Below are 21,394 nucleotides of genomic sequence, written 5' to 3'. Positions count from 1 at the left end.
ATACAAATGAACTAAACTAATTCAACTATACGAAGAGATATAGAAATACTTTTTTTTAGGTCTTATAATTATATATCTGATATAATATTCATTTTAAGATATTTCCGAATATAAATAGTAATAAATAGATCTATAGTCAATTACACATTTAGCGTAGATTTAAAGTAATAGAAAGATGTAAATACTATATTTTCTATCTCTGAAGATCATATGGGCACTTTTCACGTTTTTTTTAGTGTTTCCTTGTACTTGTAATTATAGAAAGACTAATGCAACATCTGTCTTGTTAGACATGTACGGTGAGCCATGAAAAAATTGACAGTTTGACTCTTAGAAGCAATTGTTATAGTATATAAACTATGGTAGAAATAAACTGAGCATATGTCTTGCTAATAAAAAAAACAATTCATACTTTTTTGGTATATAGATGGTGAACACTATCGTAGAATAGAGTTAAAGAGAGAACAGGAAAAAAAAAAAAAAAAAACAAAGAGATATGCTTACAAACCATAGTAGTATTATAAATAGTAGTAAAAGATTTATATATGACAGATATAGTAGATTCGGATTAAATGAAAAGGCTGAACTTCCATCATTTCAGAGTCCACTTGCTGTTTACAATGATTTGCTAGCTACTGAGCTATTACCAATAACACTTACTGGATTTTCTACAACAAGACCACTAAGGAATGACGATTCTTGTATATTAAATGTACCACAAAGATCAATATTAGATTCTGGTACTGGTATAAAAGAGAATGATTATTCAAAAGATGTAAATTATGAGATTTTTGATCCATTTGCCACTATCCCATTGAGATCTGTAACCATGGAACCATCGTTTCTTTCAAAAGCTTGTGTAGGCATGGAACCTATATCTAGAAGAATTCCAAAAGGCCCATTTAAGATATTAGATGCTCCAAACTTACAAGATGATTTTTATTTAAATCTTGTAGACTGGAGCTCTACGAATTTGTTAGCTGTCGGACTTAGTTCATCTCTTTATCTCTGGAATGCATCTACAAGTAAAGTAACTAACTTGATGAGTTTACCCGAACAAGATTTAGTTACAAGTGTATCATGGACTCAACAAGGAAATCATGTAGCAATTGGAACTAGGCAAGGATCAATTCAAATATGGGATGTTACAGTACAAAAAAAAGTTCGTACATTAGGAGGTCATAGAGCAAGAGTAGGAGCAATGGATTGGTGTGGTCCAATACTAGCAACAGGAGGTAGAGATCATACAGTTTTATTAAGGGATGTAAGAGAACAAGAACATTGGTGCAATAGATGGTTAGGTCATAAACAAGAAGTTTGTGGAGTTAAATGGAGTCCTAATGAAATGCAATTGGCTACCGGAGGAAATGATAACAAATTACTTATTTGGTCTCAAGGATATGAAACACCAGTTTGCCAGTTTCAAGAGCATACAGCTGCAGTCAAAGCTTTGTCTTGGAGTCCTCATCAATCAGGGCTCTTGGCATCTGGGGGAGGAACAGCAGATAGACACATTAGAGTATGGAATACTGTAACTAACTGCTGTGTAATGGCTGTAGATACAGGATCCCAAGTTTGTAATATTGCATGGAGTGGAAATGTTAATGAACTTGTATCAACTCATGGGTATAGTCTTAATCAAGTTATTTTGTGGAAGTGGCCATCTATGCAAAAAATTGTTACATTAACAGGTCATACTTACAGGGTTCTATATTTAGCTGTGTCTCCTGATGGTCAAACTATAGTTACAGGAGCAGGTGATGAAACTTTAAGATTTTGGCAAATTTTTCCATCTGGAAGGCCTAAAGGACCTAGAAATTTAGCTGCATTAGCTGTACCACATACTCCAGCTATGCGATAAATTATTATATTACTTTGTATACCTAGAACTATTTCTTTAATATACATAGATTAAAACTCTAAGGCAAGAAATTTAAATTTATATTTTATTTTAGAATCACTTAGGAATAATTCTTAAGAATAAAAAAAAAATTATTTATTCAGGAAATAATTACATTTATTACCCTATTATATTTATTCTACTACAAAACTTTTGACTTTTTTTTAGAATTTTCATTGAAATTTAATAAAGTAACTACACTCCTAATTTAGTTATAAGACTTTTAATCAAATCTTTTTTTTTTGGAATATAAATATTTATTGACTATATAAATTGTTTTTAAGATATTTCTTTTTATTAAAATTTACTTTCTATAGATTTAATTTGAGTATTTAAAGAAAACAAACTTAATAATATTGTAAAAGTAAAAATATCATGATTCAATTGTAGGTTATTTAAGTTCTAGTATAAATTAGACAAATTATATTTAATTAAATGATAAAATTCAGTGTTAAATATGATTATAATATTAGATATAAATAAATAAATAAATACGAGTTATTATTTCTATTTTGCATTTTCTGAAAGGAAAGAGAATATTTGATTATCCGATATATGAAATAAATCTAAAGTATTTCTAAAGTATAAAATCCTAAAACCTCTATAATAGCTATGTTCAAAAGTTCATAACTTACTTCAAGATATTAAATTAAATTGAAGTTAAAAGCTAATTGATTTATCTCTATATCTTTTCTTTATTTAAAATTTACATCTCTTTTTAGTGAACTTGCAATAGAAACTCGATAATGCTTTTAGAGTTCAAAATTTATTAATAAAAATATGTTATTAGTTCGGTAATATAAACAATATTAATTTTAATATTAAATAAATTTAATGATTTAAAGATTTAACTTCTTTTTATTAAAGAGTTTAAGTTAGTTCATTGTATTTTAGATATTCTTAAAAACACTTCATTTCTAACATATATATGCATTACTATACCTATTCATTTTACATTATTTGAGATAAAAAAAATATAAACATTTCTTATTTACTCATTTATTTTCTAATAAGATTAGGTTAATACAAAAGAAAAATCAGTATTAGCAATGTTTTATATAAGTAGTTACTTCTTCAAGTTTATAATATTTGCAATCTAGCCATTTTATAGTAATAAAAAAAAAGTCCAAAATAATATAAAGTACATCTTAAATATATTATAATTAATGAATAAAAAGATAATATTAATAATTCCAGCTTTTCAAGGCATAATTTTATTATTTAATATTATCTTCTTAACACTCCATATTCTATTAATGAAAATATATAATTCCTTAATTTAAAGTCAAAAAACTAAGATCAGTAATATATCATTAAATAAATTCTAAGTATACTAAGTAATTATAATTAAATATAATTGTTAATTTAAATATATCTTTATATTTCATTTGAGAGATTTAATAAGAGAAAAAAAGATGTCATAATATGAATAATATATTAGACTTAAGAAAAGTTAGTAATAATATTTAGATAAGAATTACTATGAAATAAATAAATATTGAACATATAATAATCAATTCTATATAAACAATATTAATATTTAATTTGATTTGAAGTAATAGGTGAATCAATAGTATTAGAATTTGTGGATACACTTGCATCACATTCAGTTGTAAATGTTTTAATAAAATATTTATTCCATGTATTAACAATAGATTCGATACATTCTGGATTAGTGACAGTAGAAATATCACCATATTCTGTAGATCCGCTAGCAATTTTACGTAATAAACGTCTTACAACTTTACCACTACGTGTTTTCGGTATACCATCAACAATCACAATATGATCTGGAGATGCTACAGGTCCTATTTGTTTTCTTACACATTGTCTAAGCTCATGCTCAATATTTGGTGTCTTTGATGATTCCCCAATAATAGAATGAAAATGATCTGATCTTAATACAATAAAACAAACTAATGCATAGCCTTTAACATCGTGGTCAACAGCAACTGCTGCAGCTTCAGACACAGATTCATGATTCGTAAGAGAATCCTCAATTTCTTTTGAACTTAGACGATGTCCTGCAACATTTATTGTATCATCAACACGTCCTGTAATCCAATAGTATCCATCACTATCTTTCATGGCTCCATCTCCCGAGAAATAATACCCTGGAAATGGTTTTGTATATAATTCTTCATGTAAATAATGAGCACCAAAAATACTTCTGAACATTCCAGGCCATGGATCTTGAATACATAAAACTCCAGATCCTACCCCTTCAATAGGTACACCAGTTTCAGGATTTAATATGACAGGTTTTATACCAAAAAATGGTAAAGTAGAGGATCCTGGTTTAGTTTTAACACAACCAGGAATTGGAGCAATAACAATACCTCCTGTTTCTGTTTGCCAATATGTATCAACAATTGGACACCGTCCATCCCCTACAATATTTCTATACCATCTCCATGCTGAGGGGTTAATTGGTTCTCCTACAGATCCTAATATCCTTAATGATGACCTATCATATTTTTTTACATACTCATCTCCAAAACGTTTAAGAGCTCTTAAAGCTGTAGGAGCTGTATAAAAGTGTGTTATTTTATATTTCTGTACTATTTCCCAATATCTACCAGGATCAGGATATGTTGGAACTCCTTCAAAAATTAAAGTTGTCAACCCATTACATAATGAAGCATATACTAGATATGAATGACCTGTAATCCAGCCTATATCACCTACACATCCAAAGATATCGCCTTTATGAGTATCAAACAAATATTTTTGAGTAATAGCTGCAAATAATAAATATCCTGCTGTAGAATGTTGCACTCCTTTAGGAGTTCCTGTACTTCCAGATGTATATAAATAAAATAAAGGATCTTCACTATCCATCTCTTCAAGAGGACAATAAGATCTTTCAGATCTCATTAAAGCATTTCCATCATAGTCTCTTCCTTCTACTACATTTATGGGTCCATTTAGGTGTTTAAATACAATACATGTATGAACTTCATGTAGATCTTCTAATGCCTCATCTACTATATCTTTCAAAGGAATAATCTTATTACCTCTAATTCCTTGATCAGCAGTAACAACAATTTTACATTTTGCATTGATTAATCTCTCTAATAAATTACGAGCTGCAAATCCTGCAAAAACAACCATATGAACAGCTCCAATTCTCGCACAAGCCAACATTGTATAGATAGTTTCTGGAATCATGGGCATATATATACCTACAGAATCACCCTTCTTTATTCCAAAACGTTTCAAAACATTTGCCATTTTACATACATTTCGAAATAATTCCATATAAGTTATTTTCTTATTACAATCTGGATTATCTCCTTCCCAAATTAATGCAACTGTATCTGGTTGTTCTTCAGCCCATCTGTCTACACAATTATCACATACATTTAATTTCCCATTAATAAACCAGAACATACGATCCTGAAATTCAGGTCCTTGACTCTGTACTTGTGTGAAATCCCTAATCCACCGCAGGTGTTGTCTTGCAATATCGCTCCAAAATGCATCTGGATCAGATATACTACGTTCATACATCGAATAGTATGTGTTTATGTCTGATATATGATATGGTTTATCCAGTGTGCTAGGAGGATCATATGACTCATGAAAAGGAAGAGATTTTTTTCTATATTCAACTGTATCTACATTTTCCATTAAGGATGATAAGTCAATTTCCTCATCATTTGTAGATGAACCAGTCAATGGGTGATACAAAAGGTTATCTTCAGTCTTTTTAAAGTAGAGATTTGATCCAGGGGAAGACTTCTGTGTATTTTTCATTATTCAGGTGTTTTAGTTGACAGTAAAACCACTTACAAAACTAATGGATTGTAATATATTGTTGGTGTAGGATTTGGAAAATATATAGGTATTAATATAATAGATTAGGAATAAAAAGAAACAATTAAAATGTTAACCCACGCTTGGAATATATGAATATATTCCCGTAACACTCGGATAAGCTAGGTGATCTTATTTCTCATTTCCGACAAAAAAGATGTCTACTAAGCACCGCCAAAATGTGTAACTATCTTTAAGACGTTCGCTATTAATTTTTAATATTTTTTTTGAATATTATAAAGTAACTGTAAGAATTGGATGTTTCTAACTATATTGAGATCTATAGATGTAAATATTTATTATTGCGCATTTACTTTTCACCTATTACTTTTGTTTTATGGTCTTATTCATGACTGGTACGGGGGGTCAGTAAAATTTACTGATATTGATTATTTGGTAGGTTATCTTTTTTGTATTATAGTCCTTAATATGTAAAAAATGTACTTGTAATAATCACCTATAATATATATATAGGTTTTTGTAGATGCAGCAAGAGCTGTTTATAATGGCCAATCTCCATATTCTAGAGAAACATATAGATACACACCTTTGATTGCATATATAACATGTACAAACTTCTTTTTTAATTTACAAATTGCAACGAAGATGTTATTTTGTTGTATTAACATATTGGCTGGTAAACTTCTAAATAAAATTTTAGAGATGGTGGCATTAATTAAAATAGATCATAAGAATTCAAAAGAAAAACAAGATAATATTAATATGTACAATTTAGAGAATCCAATATTTAGGGATATTTTAGTATCATTATGGTTACTAAATCCATTTTCAATTGTAATAGCTGCAAGAGGAAATGCTGATGTAATTCCTTCAATATTAGTTTTGTTAACTTTGTACTATATAATTAAGGCTAGGCTTGGATTATTTAAAAGGAGAAAATACTTAATATACTCAGGAGTATTTTTTGGTTTAGCTATTCATTTTAAGTTATATCCAATCATTTATGCTGTGCCATTTATATTTTATATTAATCCTTATTATTTAAAAATGAAATGCTCAATTTATAAATATATAATCAAATTTCCAATTGAACTGTTTACTTCACTAGATTACAATCAATTATTATTTGGATTTACAAGTTTTTTGGTATTTTCTTTATTATTTGGATTTTTTTATTATTTATATGGGTGGACATTCATTTATGAAGCTTATCTTTACCACTTTATACGCCGAGATCAACGCCATAACTTCTCACCATTTTTTTATTTATTTTATTTAACAATGGATCCAAGTAATAAACCCTTCGATTCTGACTTGTTATATAAATCAATTCCACTTATTTCTTTTACATCTCAAATTATAACTGTTATGTTTGCTGGTATAATATTAGTTAATAAACAGGAATGCTGTATGGCTATATTTATTCAAACAGTTCTATTTGTTGCATTTAACAAGGTTTGCACATCTCAATATTTTATTTGGTGGTTTATACTTATGCCAATAGCTATTTTTATTTATATTTTCAATAATATTCCTCAACAATACAATGACAAGAGATCGCTAGATTCATATGAAATTTTTTGGATAATAATTGAGACAACTACTCCAATATCTATATCTTTAATACTCTGGTTATTTGCAAAATTAATTTGGCTATATTTTGCTTATAAATTGGAAATGTTAGGAAATTCCTGTTTTTTAAGTGTAAGTGCACCTTTTTTTTTTTTCTTATTTTTATTTTTATTAGATACTTTTTTTATATGAAGAATATCAATATAAAACCAACTTTTTTTTCTTTTTCTTACTATCAGATATTTCATTCAAATCTTTTTTTTCTACTCACAAATGTAAATATTGTCGTTACATTTTTAAAGTATCGAGGCAATAACTTTTATAAGAAACTTATATAAATACTTCTAAATACTTTGCAAATTTTATATTTATTAAAAAGTAGTCTAGATTAATCCCAAATAAACTTTAGAAAGACCACGTTGCTCCTTTTAAATGAGTATACCAAATTTAATATTTATTAAATAGCTTGAGTTCTTAGTAAATTATTCGAAATGTTCTATTTTCTTTTATTATTATTTAATAATTTTTTATTATAAAATTAAGTATTTTACTCAGAAATATTTCCAATTTAATTATTATAATTAGTAGACGATGCTTTGCTGTAATTTTAAAACCATATACTAAATTTATAAATTCTATTAAATGTTAAACATTATCCACCACAATGCATGTCACTATCTAGAATACTGTAACTGTTTTTGCTAAACCTCTGGGTTTATCTGGATCTATTCCTTGTTGAACTGCAAGATAATATGCAATTAATTGAAATGGAATGACTGCATTTAAAGCAGTTAAAGGCCCATTTGAAGGTATTACTATACATTCAGAAGCAACATCTTGGCATATTTGTGGATTATCCGTAATGCATATCACTTTTGCTCCTCTAGCCTTTACTTGTTGAGCAACATTAAGCATCAAAGAAGTATATTCATCTGACAGGATCACTAGGAATACAGGAGTTCCTTCAGATTTATCTATTAAAGCAAATGGACCATGCTTTAAAGCTCCACCTGGGTATCCTTCAGCATGGATGTATGATATCTCTTTTATTTTGAGCGCTCCCTCCATAGCTACTGGATATCCAAGTCCACGTCCAAGAACAAATATATTTTTGTGACCTATAAGCTTTTTTGCAATTTGTTCACACTGATCTTTAACTTGGAGTGTAGTTCCAATACTTATTGGAACCCTATGTATGGCTTCCAGCAACTCATTACAATTATATAAAGAAGAATTAATCTCTCTATTTTGAGCAAACCAAGTTGCAATCAAACACAAAACCAAAACTTGAGTAGTAAATGCCTTGGTAGAAGCTACTGCAACTTCTCTTCCCGCATTTAGATACACACCACAACCTGTAGTTCTAGCTAATAGAGAGCCTACAACATTCACTACTGATATTTTGGGGATTCCTAGTTTATCTGCCATCATTGTTGCTTTTACTGTATCTGCAGTTTCTCCACTCTGTGATACAGCAATAATTCCTGCATTATACTTCGGATAACCTGTAAGTTGTGTCTCAGAGGCGTCTTTTGCTGATACTGTGTTAAAACCACAAATATTTTCCATTATTAGCTGAGCAAATATACCAGCATGGTAACTTGTACCACATCCAAGAATAACAAGATTTTCAATATTTGAAAGTTCATCTTTATGCATATCTAAACCCCCCAATTTTACTTTATTATTATATGGAGAGATACGGCCCCCAAAATTTAAAGAACGGGCCAAAGCATGTGGCTGTTCAAATATCTCCTTCATTGTCCAGTGAGAATAGGGAAATGGTGAAGGTTCAACCTTTTCATGCTGAAGTTCTATCAATCTTGAAGGAGTTATTAATTTTTTTATTCCCTCTGGAGATAGTACTGCAATTTCACCATCTTGTAAAGCTACATACTGATTTGTATAATTTGCTAAAGCTGAGGTCTCTGATGCAACATATATGTGATCTGATTGTACACCTACTAATAGAGGAGATCCATGGCGTGCTAGTATCATAACATTTGGATAGTCTCTATGTAGAATGGCAATTCCCCATGTCCCTTGGAGACGCGATAAAGCAGATTCTACTGCTTCTGAAAATCCTTTACCCTCATCCAAATATGATCCGATTAAGTTTGCTATAACTTCTGTATCTGTTTCTGATAAAAAGTGTATACCCTTATGTACCAGCTCTTCCTTTAAACTTAAGTAATTCTCAATAGTCCCATTGTGTACTAAACTAATTCTATTTTTGTAGTCCTGGTGTGGATGTGCATTCAGATCTGTTTTGCCACCATGTGTAGCCCATCTCGTATGTGCTATCCCAATATTGTGATGCTCATGTACGTCTTTTGATATATTTTTGATATGTTCAACTGCATCTCCATTGTCACTTGAAGCAAATTTAGTTGTAAATAAGCCTCCCTTTCCATCTAATGTGCTCATTCCACAGGAATCATAACCTCTATTCTGTAAAATTTCAATTCCTTGAATCAAAATACTTTGAGCATTTCCAGAGCCCATATATCCCACTATTCCGCAACATTCCACTTTTCTTGCACTTATATTTGCAAATCTGCTTATATTTTTTAAATCAATTCTTTTTTTCCTTCTTATAGACTCTTTGCCTTCCATTCCGTTTCTAAATCTGTTTTGGAAATTCTGACTCATATTGCTAATATTTGGGATAAAAGGCGATAAAATCCCACAATAAACTTTCCAGTACATTGTTCTATAGTCTTTTATGTATATTAGAATTTAATGTAACTAATTGAATAATTCTGTATAAGTAAATATTTACTTTTCAGTTGATTGTGAACATACATAATAAAAAAGGCGCTTTGGACATGTTCACATATTTCTGGTACCTAATATTAGAAAGTCAGAAACTTTTCCACACAAAGCCGGTTTTTTTATGGCGGTAAAAATATATTTATAACAGTACCGTCAGTAAGCGGGAATTGTGTGTGCTCATTTTAAATTTTAACTTTAATAAAGTTATAAGGAGTTTATAATTAAAATATACCGGATTGTGAACTACACAGAAATTTAGTAATAATACATTAAATTAAGCTGTAATTATTTTTTTGGCTGGGGAGATTTTCAGGAGTAATAGTATTAATTCTAAGCTGCAATGTGTCTAACCAAGGATAAATGTTGGTATTCAAAAATTTCTGGAGATTATATCTAGTTTTGTCTATTAAACAGATTTGGCTATTTTTTTACTTAGTAAAATGTAAAGATTCTTCTGTTGCAAATTTATCCGATTATGTTAATGATCATACTATATTATGGCTTAACTTCACCTCTGAACCATTTAGATCAAATATAAATTATACTATAAGAGTTGACAGGATGATGAATGCAATTGAAAATTTAGATATTCAAGCTGTTGAAGAATTTTTGAAGCTTGATGAGTACTCAATTTCATACTATAAAACTAACGAAACTGAAGGATTAGTGAACATTTACTCTTTATATGATAATGCTCCAGGGTGGGGGGGTGAGACTCCCTTAACTATTTTATCTCGTCACTCAACACCTAGAAGTAGTATAATGATGTATTATCTTTCTTTAAAAGGAATGAGTTCAGAAAAGGCTCAAATAAGGGGATATACCCCACTAATTCTGGCAATAATGCACAAAAATTTTGGGGCAGTTAAGGTATTATTAGAGTTAGCTGAAAGGCAATATGCGTTCCAACCCCATAGTGGAATTTCAGATATAGAAAATAATCAAATATTACCAAATAATTTTACTAAAAGGAAATTCACTTTAATTGATGCCAGGGATTATACAGGGCGAACAGCATTATTTCATGCTGTTTTAACAGAGGATGAAAAACTAGTAAGCTTGTTGCTGAATGTAAGAGCAAACCCTAATATTAGAGATATTTCGGGAGTTACTCCTTTACTAGTAGCAGCCAGCAATAATTTGCTATCAATTGTTCGTCTCTTACTCTATAATGGAGCAGATCAAACAATTACTGATAATAACAATAATGATCCGTTATCTGTAGCAATTAAAATGAACCATCCTGATATTGTAACTTGCTTATTGGAAGATCCTACTTTTTACAAAAATTATTTGAATAGATATTCAATGGGACATTATAAGAGTTATGCAGTCAGACCTCCTTATCATGTTCGTCGCTTACTAGATATACTTAGACTTCTTCAGGTTCAGCAGTCATCTATTATAAATCTCTTTCGTATAGAGTATGCAAGACAAGATACCAGCCTATGTGATGTTAAAGATGAGGAAGGAAGATCTTTGTTGAATGTTATCACATCTCGAGAGATGTATGCTTTATTGGGAGAGATACTGGAATTTTATAGAAATGCAACTAAATTTAAGTATCAAGGCTTTACTAGCTGTAATCCTCATTTGCTAGATAAATCTTCAAAGGGTCCAATAGACTTTCTATTAAGCAATACAATAAATTCTTCAAATTTTCAAGGATCAAGTTTAGTAGATATAAAACAAAATAATATAGAAAATACTAACATTGGCAACTATTTAGATTATATAGATATGAGTTCCTCATATGAAACCAGAATTTCTCATATAGATGATAGAGACCCTGATCCTCGTCAAGTTCTCTTAGCCTCTCTTTTACAGTTATCTAATCCATTGGACTACTCTTCTTATTTGTTTGAATTACTTCGTAAGGGAGGAACCCCAACTGCATCTACAATCAATGCGATGGTAAGATCACTAAAAGATCCAAGTCTCCTGTTTCTGCATCGTATATCCAGGGATGGTCACAATGCTCTAACATTTGCATTGTTTAATGGACAAATTGCAGAAGCTCGTGAGATTCTTAATATCCTAATAGATTATCAGCATTTAGATAATGCTAACTGTAGATCTGCTCTCAAACTTGCTATAAATCATGCATCAAGGACCGGAGCCACTTCTGTAATTACGGAAATAGCTTTAAGAAGTCCTGAGACATTACATGAGTGGATTTGCGAAAGGGATTTAACTAACGTAATTTCTGTAGATCAACTCAAATTTGTATTTTCTAATCTACCCAGAGATTTCGAAGGATTTTCAAAACGACCAAATCTATGTAAACCTTTATATACAATTGTTAAAAAAATATTAGATTCTACTAGCCAAATTGATTCCGCTGATATAGTAGCAGTCATGCTTCATCCAAATGCAGTTCTTCCATTTCTTGACTCTGAAGATGTGGCAATGACACTCAAAATTGTGGGAGTTAGTTTAAGCTTATCAGCAATATTAGGGTTAACTCCTGTATTATGTACAGAATGGATCTCACAATTCGAATACTTTCAATCACCTTATTGTTATCCAGATACTGAGACAACAAGAGATCAAACAGAACAAAGAAATACTCAAAATAATGAGTTCGTTCCATTATTTTGGCAAGAAGCAAATTCAGGATTTTTTACATTAGAAAGTAATCATATGAATCCTAGAGTAATTAACTGGAAAAAACGTAAACAAGTTTTGGATCTAGTATTTTCTTGCCCTTTGCGGAAAGTAGATCCTACTTTAAAGGCATTTCAAGAAAGAGTTTTAATAATTTTACTCATAGCTTTGATTTTCTGGATTGCATGTTCTTCTTTTACTATTGTCTACTCATCTAGAAGCCAACATGATGTTTGTAGGTTTGTTCCAATTTTAGGGCAATCCAATTCTGAAAATCTTTATTTGACGAAATCTGAATGGAAGACTTATAGATTAATAAGAGTATTGAAGTTTATTTCACTACTTTATTGTATAATAGTTTTGACTTCAGTAGGTAGAGTTCGTCATGTAGTATATACAGGATTTCTACTTGCTTTGGGGGCATTATTAAGAGCTAATCAATTACTTTCACTTAGAGGAAATGATGCTACGGATATTGCAACAGCTTTTATTAGGGAAGAACTCACTGAAAAAGAAAATAATATTTGGCATAAAGATCTAGATGATAATGCTGAAGAAATTCATGAACAAGCAATAAGGCCCAATAAAAATTTACATCATGATAAACAAAAGCAGGACTTAATCAACGATACTGTATGTGATGAATTTGATGTTCAACAAACTTTAATAAATACTGGATCTGCTGAATCACAAAAATCTTTTCAAAATGATATCATTGAAAAAGAACAGATATCTGTAGAACAATATGCAAATGTTACTCTATTGGTTGGAATATGTGCCTTTGGTATTGCTGTTGCATCTAATATTCAACGTTATCTATTTGGAAATTTCAGAGAATTTTATAGATATAATGAATCTTATAATTTTGTAACCAACAACATTCATATTGCAGTATTTACAGAAGTCATTTTAGTTATAAATACTTGGATCCTTGCATTCGCAATTCTAAAGGTCCCTTCTCTACTTATACTTATGTTACAACAACGAATTCAAGTTATAAAATACTTTCTGCATGCATATCCAGATATTAATTATGGAATGTTTAACTCTGTTAAAAGAAATGTAACATCTGACATAAACTCTGAAGGAATATTTCCACCTAACTTTTCCAACCAATTTTCAACACTAAACCCTTCTGGGGCTGTTTTCATTCCTCCTGGAAGATTTGATATAGTACTATGCCAATGGGTTCGTGTAAGACATGCAATTATGAGGAGAATGCATCGTAGATATTTAGTGGCCTGTAGACCTTACAATAATATCTACTTTGTTATTGGTTTAACCGTTGCTTTAACCATCTGGTTTAAACATCTTCAGCCATTCTCTATACCACCGGATACTAAAGATATCTTTTATTTTACATTTTTAGATGAATTTGGATTTACACTTCTAATGATATTTGCTGCTTATAGTATAACACTTTTAGTTATTGTATGGCTTGCAAACCATTCAAATATCATTACAGAGACTCTACATTGGAAATTATTTTGGGATGCATTTTCCTTTATGCCTCCGTGTTCAGCTCAGCAAATTGTACTTCAACATATTAAATTAACTCAAGATTTAGATACAGAAGATAGAAGAGTTGCTTTATGGGGAATACCAATTACTAATAATATCAGAAATTTGGTTTTTTTTCTTGTAATAGGTCTTTGGGTATATATTATTATCTTGGGAATATCAAAAGCCTTTTTGGAATAACTTAATTATTTCCCCTCTTCTAAAATAATATATACAATATAAATTTAATTTATTACAACTATAATGAAATAATATCTTTTTTATTATTTCACTATAGTTGTAATAAATTAAATATTAAATTTTTTCATTAAATGTAATAATTAGGGTGATTTAATATCTATTTCAATCCCTTATAATAGTACTATTCAACTTCATTTTAACTTATTTAAATATTGTAAATTCAATATAAATAATTTATAATATAGGATACAATTTAATTATTATATTAGTAATAATTTTATTGGTAGGGTCTTAGGTATAAATCAGTCAGTATTACTTCATAACTGATCCTTAAAATAAACTATTTTAATTAGAAAGTGAAAGTAATATATTCACATTATTTCAAATACATTATTTGAATATAAAAAGTAATCTTAGACTTTATTTTGATTTCATATTTCATGACACTTTACAACAGTTAATGTTTATACTTATCTTTATTTTAGAAAATATACTTGTCTTTTAAGATCATTACAATGTCATATTGAGTATAATTAAGTTTTAATATTATAAAAGTATACATAATATTAAAATACTACATTATTATATAAACTTTAAAAAAGCTAAATTTTTGAATAAGTATATACAATATTCTTTTTTACTATTATTTAATCTATGAAATAAAGATATTGATTCAATACTTAATCTTAAATTAAAATATATTTTTAAAATTACAGATTATAGAAATTCTAAACTAAAAAGGATAATGTAAAATTATTGTAAAGTTAATACTTAACAAATTTCCAAACATTTTGCCATAAATTCCAAAAAATCATTTTCCATTCTAATAGATATAGTATGACCGATATTAGGATATATTTTATTTTGGTAATTCTTTGGTTTTATAATAGATAGGACAATATCTTGACATCTTTTAGACCAAAATAATGGGACTCTAGGATCTGATTCTCCATGTAGAATTAAAAATTTAGTATTCTTTTTAACATCATCTGTGACTTCAAATGTAATATAATTATTTAGTAACTCAACTTCTTTCTTCTCACAAAAATTATTAATCAAAGGTAGCCAACCTCCTACTACTATACAAAATCCAAATGTACACTTTATAGAACTTAAAGAAATAAAGTAAGATGAAGCTGCACCTTGTGAAAAACCCCCAATTCCAATTCTACTTGATTTAATACCTTTTTCTATTTCCTTTAAAACTATATTTATTATTCGTGATGAAGTTTTAAAAAGGTGTTCTGGTTTTTCAGGAAATAATGGTTCAAATTTCAACATATCAAACCAGGCTCTAAATGGGTATCCTTCAAGATATGATAGTGAAATTATAGGTGCAGTCAATAAAATTATCTTGGTTCTTCTAAGTGATTTATATTGTTGAAATATTTGGATATATCTCAGAAAACTATCTGCTGTATCCCCCCTCCCATGAAGCCATATAAAAACAGAATTGTAGTATTCAGATACATAATTATATCCTTCTCCACCATATCCATCACCCTTTTCAATCATTCCAATATATATCTAAATAATTACATCAGTATATAAGATTAAATCACCATTACATAATACTAAGGTATTTTCTTACAATATTTGGCGCCTAATATGACATGGTATAGTATATACAATTATTTTTATTTTTTTTATTACCGCTACATGTATTTAGTTGGATATTTGGGTGGGGTATATAGAATTCCACATCTTAAAATTTTGAATACAAGGAATTAAATTATTAAAATTAAGTTCTATTAATGGATGAATGTAATAATGTTAGGGATTCTTATTTTCAAAAAGGGCTAGGGAGACTAAGGAAATATAAGATAAGGGAAGATGATGATGGTTCAGTGGTTAAAGATAATAGTAAATGTTTTACTTTTGAAAACAATAATACTGAGAGTTTGGAACAATATAGAACATCTTCAGAAATATATAGCGAGACAAATATTAGAAGTAATTTGAATGGTGAGAGGGAAAAAAGGAGAGATATAGAAGTTCCGATTAATACTTTGGATTCGTATTCTAAATCAAGTTTATCTTTTTATGATAATAAAAAAGATAAGTTCTCTAAATATGAAAATTTGGATAATTTTAAAGAAAAAAGGAAAAAGAAAAGATTTAAATTAAAGATTGATGATAAAGGAAATAAAAGTGATATTGAAATAGATAACTTTTTGTCTAAATTAGATGTACTAACATCTGCAAAAAAACAATCTGCAAATATTCATGAATATGACTTAAATAAAGATAACAATATGTCAAAAAAGATATATGAGGATAGTTTGTATGAAGATAATTTGTTTGGATCAATAAACTGCAATTTAGATGAAAAAGCAGATGAATCAAATAATATGGTAGTTAATAAGACCCCACATGAGTTAAATATAAATATAGAAGAATTAAGTTTATTAGAAAAGTTATTAATTCCTTTTGTTTTCAAAGATGATTCTATACTATATGGGGTTAAAGAATGGATTCCATCTACTTTTTTTAACTTGAAATCAAATATAATATCAAATTTAGACAATTCAGATTGTAACAAAGTAGATGGGAGAAGCTTGGCATTTTTTTATGAAAAATGGATTGAACAATATGGATATTTAGCCTGTATAACAAATAATTTTACTCGCCCATTAATAGAAAGTTTTGTTTTTGGTAATAATATTCAAGTATGTCGTGATACTAAAAAGTATCCAAATTACTTTTTAGATATTAATGATTCGGTAGTTGTCTCCGTTCAGGATAATTGTGGAAGAGTTGTATTATCTAAACTTATATCTGTTGCTAATACACAGTTGAAGTTAATTAAAAAAATGAATGAAAATAAAGATAACTTAAATTCAGTGGATCAGTCAGAAAGATTAAGGTGGGGTTTAATATCTATAAAATCTAGAACTAAATTGTGGTGGCTTTGTAGAGCTGCTCAACATTGCAAATATATCGATAAACATGGTAAGACTTACCAGAAATATTCTATGAACTTTAATAATCAAAAAATTACTTCATTAGATATTGGTAATTCAATAGATACACCAAATTCACTTTCTACAATTGCTTCTATTAATACTGCTAAAGATACAACTATGGACCTTTTTGAGAATGATACCAAGTCTGATATAGATTATTCAGATACAGATAATAAACTAAAAATAGATGAGAATTTGGATTCAAAATGGAATGAAATATTGGATCTTAGTACTTCTAATAAAATGAGACCTTGGGAGAAGTGGTCTAAAGATAGGATTGATACAAAAGGTTTATATAATTTGAAGGATTTAAAAAGTGAATACAGTAATATTAGTGCATATAATACAAATAAAAACAAAAAGACTGAGAATATACAAGGTTTAAAATTTATAAATATTGAAAAATCAAATCAAAAGTCAAATTTTGATTCTCAATATCATATATTTAAATTTATGCTCTATAATTTAGGACCTATGCCAACTTGGACTACTTTAAATAATAAATCTGGTGATGATTTGCCTATATATACTATTATAATTGAACCACCAAAACAACTTTCATTAAGGGAACAAAGTCAGACAAAAATTAGAAGGATAAAACTAAAGAAACAGGCTGAAAATCTCGCAATAAATCACTTTGATATATTAGACTCTAAGACTATGGAACTAAAAGTTGAAAAATTGAAACATTGGAATTTATATTTTAATTTAAACTTATTTTTACCTGAATATCCAAATATAAAAAAAGTGAAGATAGAGTCAGTAACAGAAAATGAACTAAAAAAAATAAATTCTAGTATCTCACAAGATAATATATTGAATTTGGAAGAACCAGTTGATAATCTAAGACACAATTTTGAAATCCTAAGCAATTCATTAAATAATACAAGTTATTCCTTGGAAAACAGTGAATCTTGTGACGAATTGAATAAAATATATGAAAAAGTTGATGATTTTATTCCATCATTACCCTTGGAAATTGAGTACATCTCTGATGAACAGTTAGATAATTTAGATAATGATGGGGAGGTAGACTATATAGAAGATGATATAATTCATAAAATAAACAAGGATGGAAATTCTATAGATTCTGAATATTCAATAAAAAAAGATATCAAGCACATTAAATCTTCATTCGAAAACTCAATAATAGGAGAAGAAATATCAGAACAAATAATAAACACATCTTTGGATAATCACGAAAAAATTAATTTTGCTAATAATTTAGATAATGGAATAAAAGAGAATTTATCTCCTGAATCTTTAGAAAATCAAAATTTAGTACCAGAAATATTAACTCAAAAACAAAGAGTAGCATATAATCGCTTAAAGAAGATAAGGATCAAAAAGAGAAAGTTAATTCGTAAAATAAAAGAAGAATATGGCCATTTATTAGAACAGGAAGCAGAAGAAAGTGAAAATGATGATAATATTTATGGACTACATAAGATAACAAAACAAAGTAACGATTTACAAGATGAAGATGATGATAATGATTTAGATTGGGATGAAATTAGTGATATTTCGGATTTAATAGATAATGGAGTAATTGATGATGAAATTGGTTTAAATGGAGATGCTATGCAGGCTCATTTAAAACATATTCAAGAAATTGAGGAGAAGCAATATCGTCAGTTGTTCACTTTAGAAGGCTTAAAAGAACGAAAATCTTCACTACATAACTTTCTTAATTTAGTTGATGACAACTTAGATGGTGAAACTCGTATTGAACGTAGGAGGAATGAGATGAGTAATCATTTTATGTATATGGATGATGTAATTAGCGAACTTTGGACTGATGATGAATATAAAGATGATGAATATGAAGATGAAATCTTAAATGATGATAATCTTGCAACATTAATAGGTGTTGATACTAATTATTGGAAAAAGTTTGTTAAATTTGGTTCAGACTCTCAATCAGAAAATGGAAATGAGATTGATAAATTAAGACAAAGTAAATTTGAGGAATTAAAAAGAGGATTAATTAAAGAGGCGTCAAGTCAAATAAAACATCTTAAACAGATAATAATAAATAAAGATGTAAATTTCAATAATAATAATAATTCAAATAATATGGAAAAATCAATCATAGATCTTAGTTCTATGGCAGAAAATATTAATAAAGAAATTAATCATGAAGTAAATCTATTAGATGTGTCTAGTGAAAAACAGTCAATAGCAATTAAAAGGTTGGAAGAACTTTTGCAATCAATACATTTAGCATGTCATAGATGTATATATTTAAATTCACATGTATTTGATCATATTGAGATTTCGGACTATCTTGAAAAAAGACAAGTAGCAAAAAAAATCCGTAAAACTGAAAACATAGGCAATAATAAAATAAATAAAGATATTAAAAAGATAGATTCTGTATTTTGGAAATCTGAAAATACTGTAAATAATATTAAAAATCCCATTATGCAAATAAGTAATTTGAATAATATTAAATCTCTAAGTAATCAAATAGATAAAAAATCTCATAATTATTTTGGGGAATCTATTAATAATGATTATAAGTCTATTAATAAAGTGTCTAATTTGAAAATAACTAAGAAGTTTATTCAACGTGGAGGTGGTCGATTTACTATCATTGGATAAATAGTATTATGAAGTTTGAACTTTAACTTTAATAATATATTATTCAATACAAAATAACTCAAATATACAATTAATCTCATTAAAAGTATTCTATTAAGATTTTATTATATAATTACTAATAATAATCTCAACTTTATTACTTTAATATGTTTTTGTTATTTGTACACGAATTAAGCATATTAAAATATTAAGTTTTATATATCTTAAGATCATTTCTCCCAAAATTAATATTTAGGCAAATTTATTAATCTTAATAATCAAATAATATAATTTATTTTAGTTATAAATAAAAATTTTATATTTAAAATATAAAGGAATTATTATTTTGAGGTTATTCTAGAAATATTTTATTACTACACAGAATAGACTATTTTGTCCTTTAATAACATTTATAGTATGTTTTCTATTATAATGCATAATGTAAATATATAGCTTTTAGTAAATAATACCCCAAAAATAAGGCTTAAAGTTACTAATCATAAATAAAAAGTTAATTATATATACAAATTATCAATATGATATTATAAATCTCAAAATAATCATCTTTGAAGTTTTTATTTTATTATCTTTACAATAATTACTATTCAATTCAAAAAAAATATAAATAACTAAATAGTGTTATCTACTTTTTGAAATAAATATTATTATCCTATTATCATTTCTATATTTTATGGATTTTTTTAAAATACATTCTAGTTTAATTTATTAATTTAATCATTAATATTGCAGTATTAGATATAGTATTGTATATAACTTTAATTATAAAACATATAATCAAATAAATTATGTAATTTAATATTATGACTATTTTTTTTTTTTTAATTTTAAAAGATAATTTATAATTAACTTAAAATTAAAAAATAAACTTTTATTACATCATTTTTAAATTCAAAATTTAAATTTCTATTTAAATATTAATCTTAAAATTGAATTATCAAAATATATAATGAATATAATTACAGATAACAGGATAAATAATGTTGTTTATTTTAAAATTATCTCTAATGATTAAACTTTACAATATATTAGTTAATTGTGTATTAATATAGTTTAAGGGTCACGAATTCAATTTTAGTTCAATTATCATATATAAAGATCTTTAATATATATATCTTAATTTACTAATAAATTATTCTATTTATATTTATATACTTTGAGGAAGGATTGAAATGACTACTAAGCTTTAATAAAAATATATAGACCCTTTAAAATATAAAAATTTTAGGAAATATACTTAAGTTATCATATAAATAACTATTTATATTGAATTTAATATTACATTTTAAGGATTTAAACTTAAAATTATATATATATATTTAGTAGAAATAGTAAGGTCATTTATATATATAATATAAATATAAGTAATTATAGAATTATTTGTATTTTATATATAAAAAAAGTTTGTGATTTATTTACTATAATTAAAATATAACACTTCTTTTTTGTAAAGAAGTACTTAGGGTTTTATATTTTTTGATGATTATATAAT

At 27.6% G+C, this 21,394-nt stretch overlaps 7 protein-coding genes across 7 annotated transcripts, besides 31 other annotated features; 4 read left to right on the top strand and 3 right to left on the bottom strand.

The window, feature by feature from the left end:
* Positions 1–496: 496 nt before the first annotated feature.
* CMU_019890 (uncharacterized protein) lies at positions 497–1,861 on the top strand (the record flags this gene model as incomplete). Its single annotated transcript, XM_002142559.1, has 1 exon — positions 497–1,861. The coding sequence occupies one exon, from the start codon at positions 497–499 to the stop codon at positions 1,859–1,861; it is 1,365 nt and encodes a 454-aa protein (XP_002142595.1).
* Positions 1,862–1,929: 68 nt separating this feature from the next.
* Positions 1,930–1,954: a sequence feature (AT_rich).
* A 25-nt stretch (positions 1,955–1,979) lies between these two features.
* Positions 1,980–2,001: a sequence feature (AT_rich).
* A 145-nt stretch (positions 2,002–2,146) lies between these two features.
* Positions 2,147–2,207: a sequence feature (AT_rich).
* Positions 2,208–2,318: 111 nt separating this feature from the next.
* Positions 2,319–2,394: a sequence feature (AT_rich).
* A 267-nt stretch (positions 2,395–2,661) lies between these two features.
* Positions 2,662–2,766: a sequence feature (AT_rich).
* A 282-nt stretch (positions 2,767–3,048) lies between these two features.
* Positions 3,049–3,093: a sequence feature (AT_rich).
* Positions 3,094–3,108: 15 nt separating this feature from the next.
* Positions 3,109–3,131: a sequence feature (AT_rich).
* Positions 3,132–3,238: 107 nt separating this feature from the next.
* Positions 3,239–3,285: a sequence feature (AT_rich).
* Positions 3,286–3,385: 100 nt separating this feature from the next.
* Positions 3,386–3,447: a sequence feature (AT_rich).
* Positions 3,434–5,659, bottom strand: CMU_019880 (acetyl-coenzyme A synthetase, putative; the record flags this gene model as incomplete). The annotated part of the gene is made up of 1 exon (XM_002142558.1): positions 3,434–5,659. One exon carries the CDS (start codon positions 5,657–5,659, stop codon positions 3,434–3,436), a length of 2,226 nt encoding a protein of 741 aa, XP_002142594.1.
* A 266-nt stretch (positions 5,660–5,925) lies between these two features.
* Positions 5,926–5,960: a sequence feature (AT_rich).
* Positions 5,961–5,977: 17 nt separating this feature from the next.
* On the top strand, positions 5,978–7,444 carry CMU_019870 (mannosyltransferase family protein; the record flags this gene model as incomplete). Its single annotated transcript, XM_002142557.1, has 2 exons — positions 5,978–6,115; positions 6,194–7,444. The coding sequence occupies 2 exons, from the start codon at positions 5,978–5,980 to the stop codon at positions 7,442–7,444; spliced, it is 1,389 nt and encodes a 462-aa protein (XP_002142593.1).
* Positions 6,694–6,729: a sequence feature (AT_rich).
* Positions 6,937–6,959: a sequence feature (AT_rich).
* Positions 7,186–7,213: a sequence feature (AT_rich).
* Positions 7,396–7,425: a microsatellite.
* A 165-nt stretch (positions 7,445–7,609) lies between the features above and the next one.
* Positions 7,610–7,630: a sequence feature (AT_rich).
* A 65-nt stretch (positions 7,631–7,695) lies between these two features.
* Positions 7,696–7,716: a sequence feature (AT_rich).
* A 40-nt stretch (positions 7,717–7,756) lies between these two features.
* Positions 7,757–7,802: a sequence feature (AT_rich).
* A 128-nt stretch (positions 7,803–7,930) lies between these two features.
* On the bottom strand, positions 7,931–9,961 carry CMU_019860 (glucosamine--fructose-6-phosphate aminotransferase, isomerizing family protein; the record flags this gene model as incomplete). The annotated part of the gene is made up of 1 exon (XM_002142556.1): positions 7,931–9,961. One exon carries the CDS (start codon positions 9,959–9,961, stop codon positions 7,931–7,933), a length of 2,031 nt encoding a protein of 676 aa, XP_002142592.1.
* Positions 9,962–10,387: 426 nt separating this feature from the next.
* Positions 10,388–14,335, top strand: CMU_019850 (uncharacterized protein; the record flags this gene model as incomplete). The annotated part of the gene is made up of 1 exon (XM_002142555.1): positions 10,388–14,335. The coding sequence occupies one exon, from the start codon at positions 10,388–10,390 to the stop codon at positions 14,333–14,335; it is 3,948 nt and encodes a 1,315-aa protein (XP_002142591.1).
* A 20-nt stretch (positions 14,336–14,355) lies between these two features.
* Positions 14,356–14,478: a sequence feature (AT_rich).
* A 50-nt stretch (positions 14,479–14,528) lies between these two features.
* Positions 14,529–14,617: a sequence feature (AT_rich).
* Positions 14,618–14,863: 246 nt separating this feature from the next.
* Positions 14,864–15,048: a sequence feature (AT_rich).
* A 58-nt stretch (positions 15,049–15,106) lies between these two features.
* Positions 15,107–15,850, bottom strand: CMU_019840 (phospholipase/carboxylesterase family protein; the record flags this gene model as incomplete). Its single annotated transcript, XM_002142554.1, has 1 exon — positions 15,107–15,850. One exon carries the CDS (start codon positions 15,848–15,850, stop codon positions 15,107–15,109), a length of 744 nt encoding a protein of 247 aa, XP_002142590.1.
* Positions 15,851–15,964: 114 nt separating this feature from the next.
* Positions 15,965–15,987: a sequence feature (AT_rich).
* Positions 15,988–16,089: 102 nt separating this feature from the next.
* CMU_019830 (uncharacterized protein) lies at positions 16,090–19,905 on the top strand (the record flags this gene model as incomplete). Its single annotated transcript, XM_002142553.1, has 1 exon — positions 16,090–19,905. One exon carries the CDS (start codon positions 16,090–16,092, stop codon positions 19,903–19,905), a length of 3,816 nt encoding a protein of 1,271 aa, XP_002142589.1.
* Positions 17,995–18,024: a sequence feature (AT_rich).
* Positions 19,327–19,379: a sequence feature (AT_rich).
* Positions 19,639–19,667: a sequence feature (AT_rich).
* Positions 19,906–19,932: 27 nt separating the features above from the next.
* Positions 19,933–20,031: a sequence feature (AT_rich).
* Positions 20,032–20,142: 111 nt separating this feature from the next.
* Positions 20,143–20,218: a sequence feature (AT_rich).
* Positions 20,219–20,383: 165 nt separating this feature from the next.
* Positions 20,384–20,513: a sequence feature (AT_rich).
* A 66-nt stretch (positions 20,514–20,579) lies between these two features.
* Positions 20,580–20,864: a sequence feature (AT_rich).
* Positions 20,865–21,003: 139 nt separating this feature from the next.
* Positions 21,004–21,056: a sequence feature (AT_rich).
* Positions 21,057–21,109: 53 nt separating this feature from the next.
* Positions 21,110–21,224: a sequence feature (AT_rich).
* Positions 21,225–21,241: 17 nt separating this feature from the next.
* Positions 21,242–21,394: part of a sequence feature (AT_rich) that runs on past the window's edge.

Source organism: Cryptosporidium muris, genomic scaffold (genome assembly GCF_000006515.1).
Source record: "Cryptosporidium muris RN66 scf_1106632373441 genomic scaffold, whole genome shotgun sequence".
NCBI classification, from domain to species: Eukaryota; Apicomplexa; class Conoidasida; order Eucoccidiorida; family Cryptosporidiidae; genus Cryptosporidium; species Cryptosporidium muris.
Note: the sequence above shows the minus strand (reverse complement) of the source record. Positions and strands in the feature narration are given on the sequence as shown.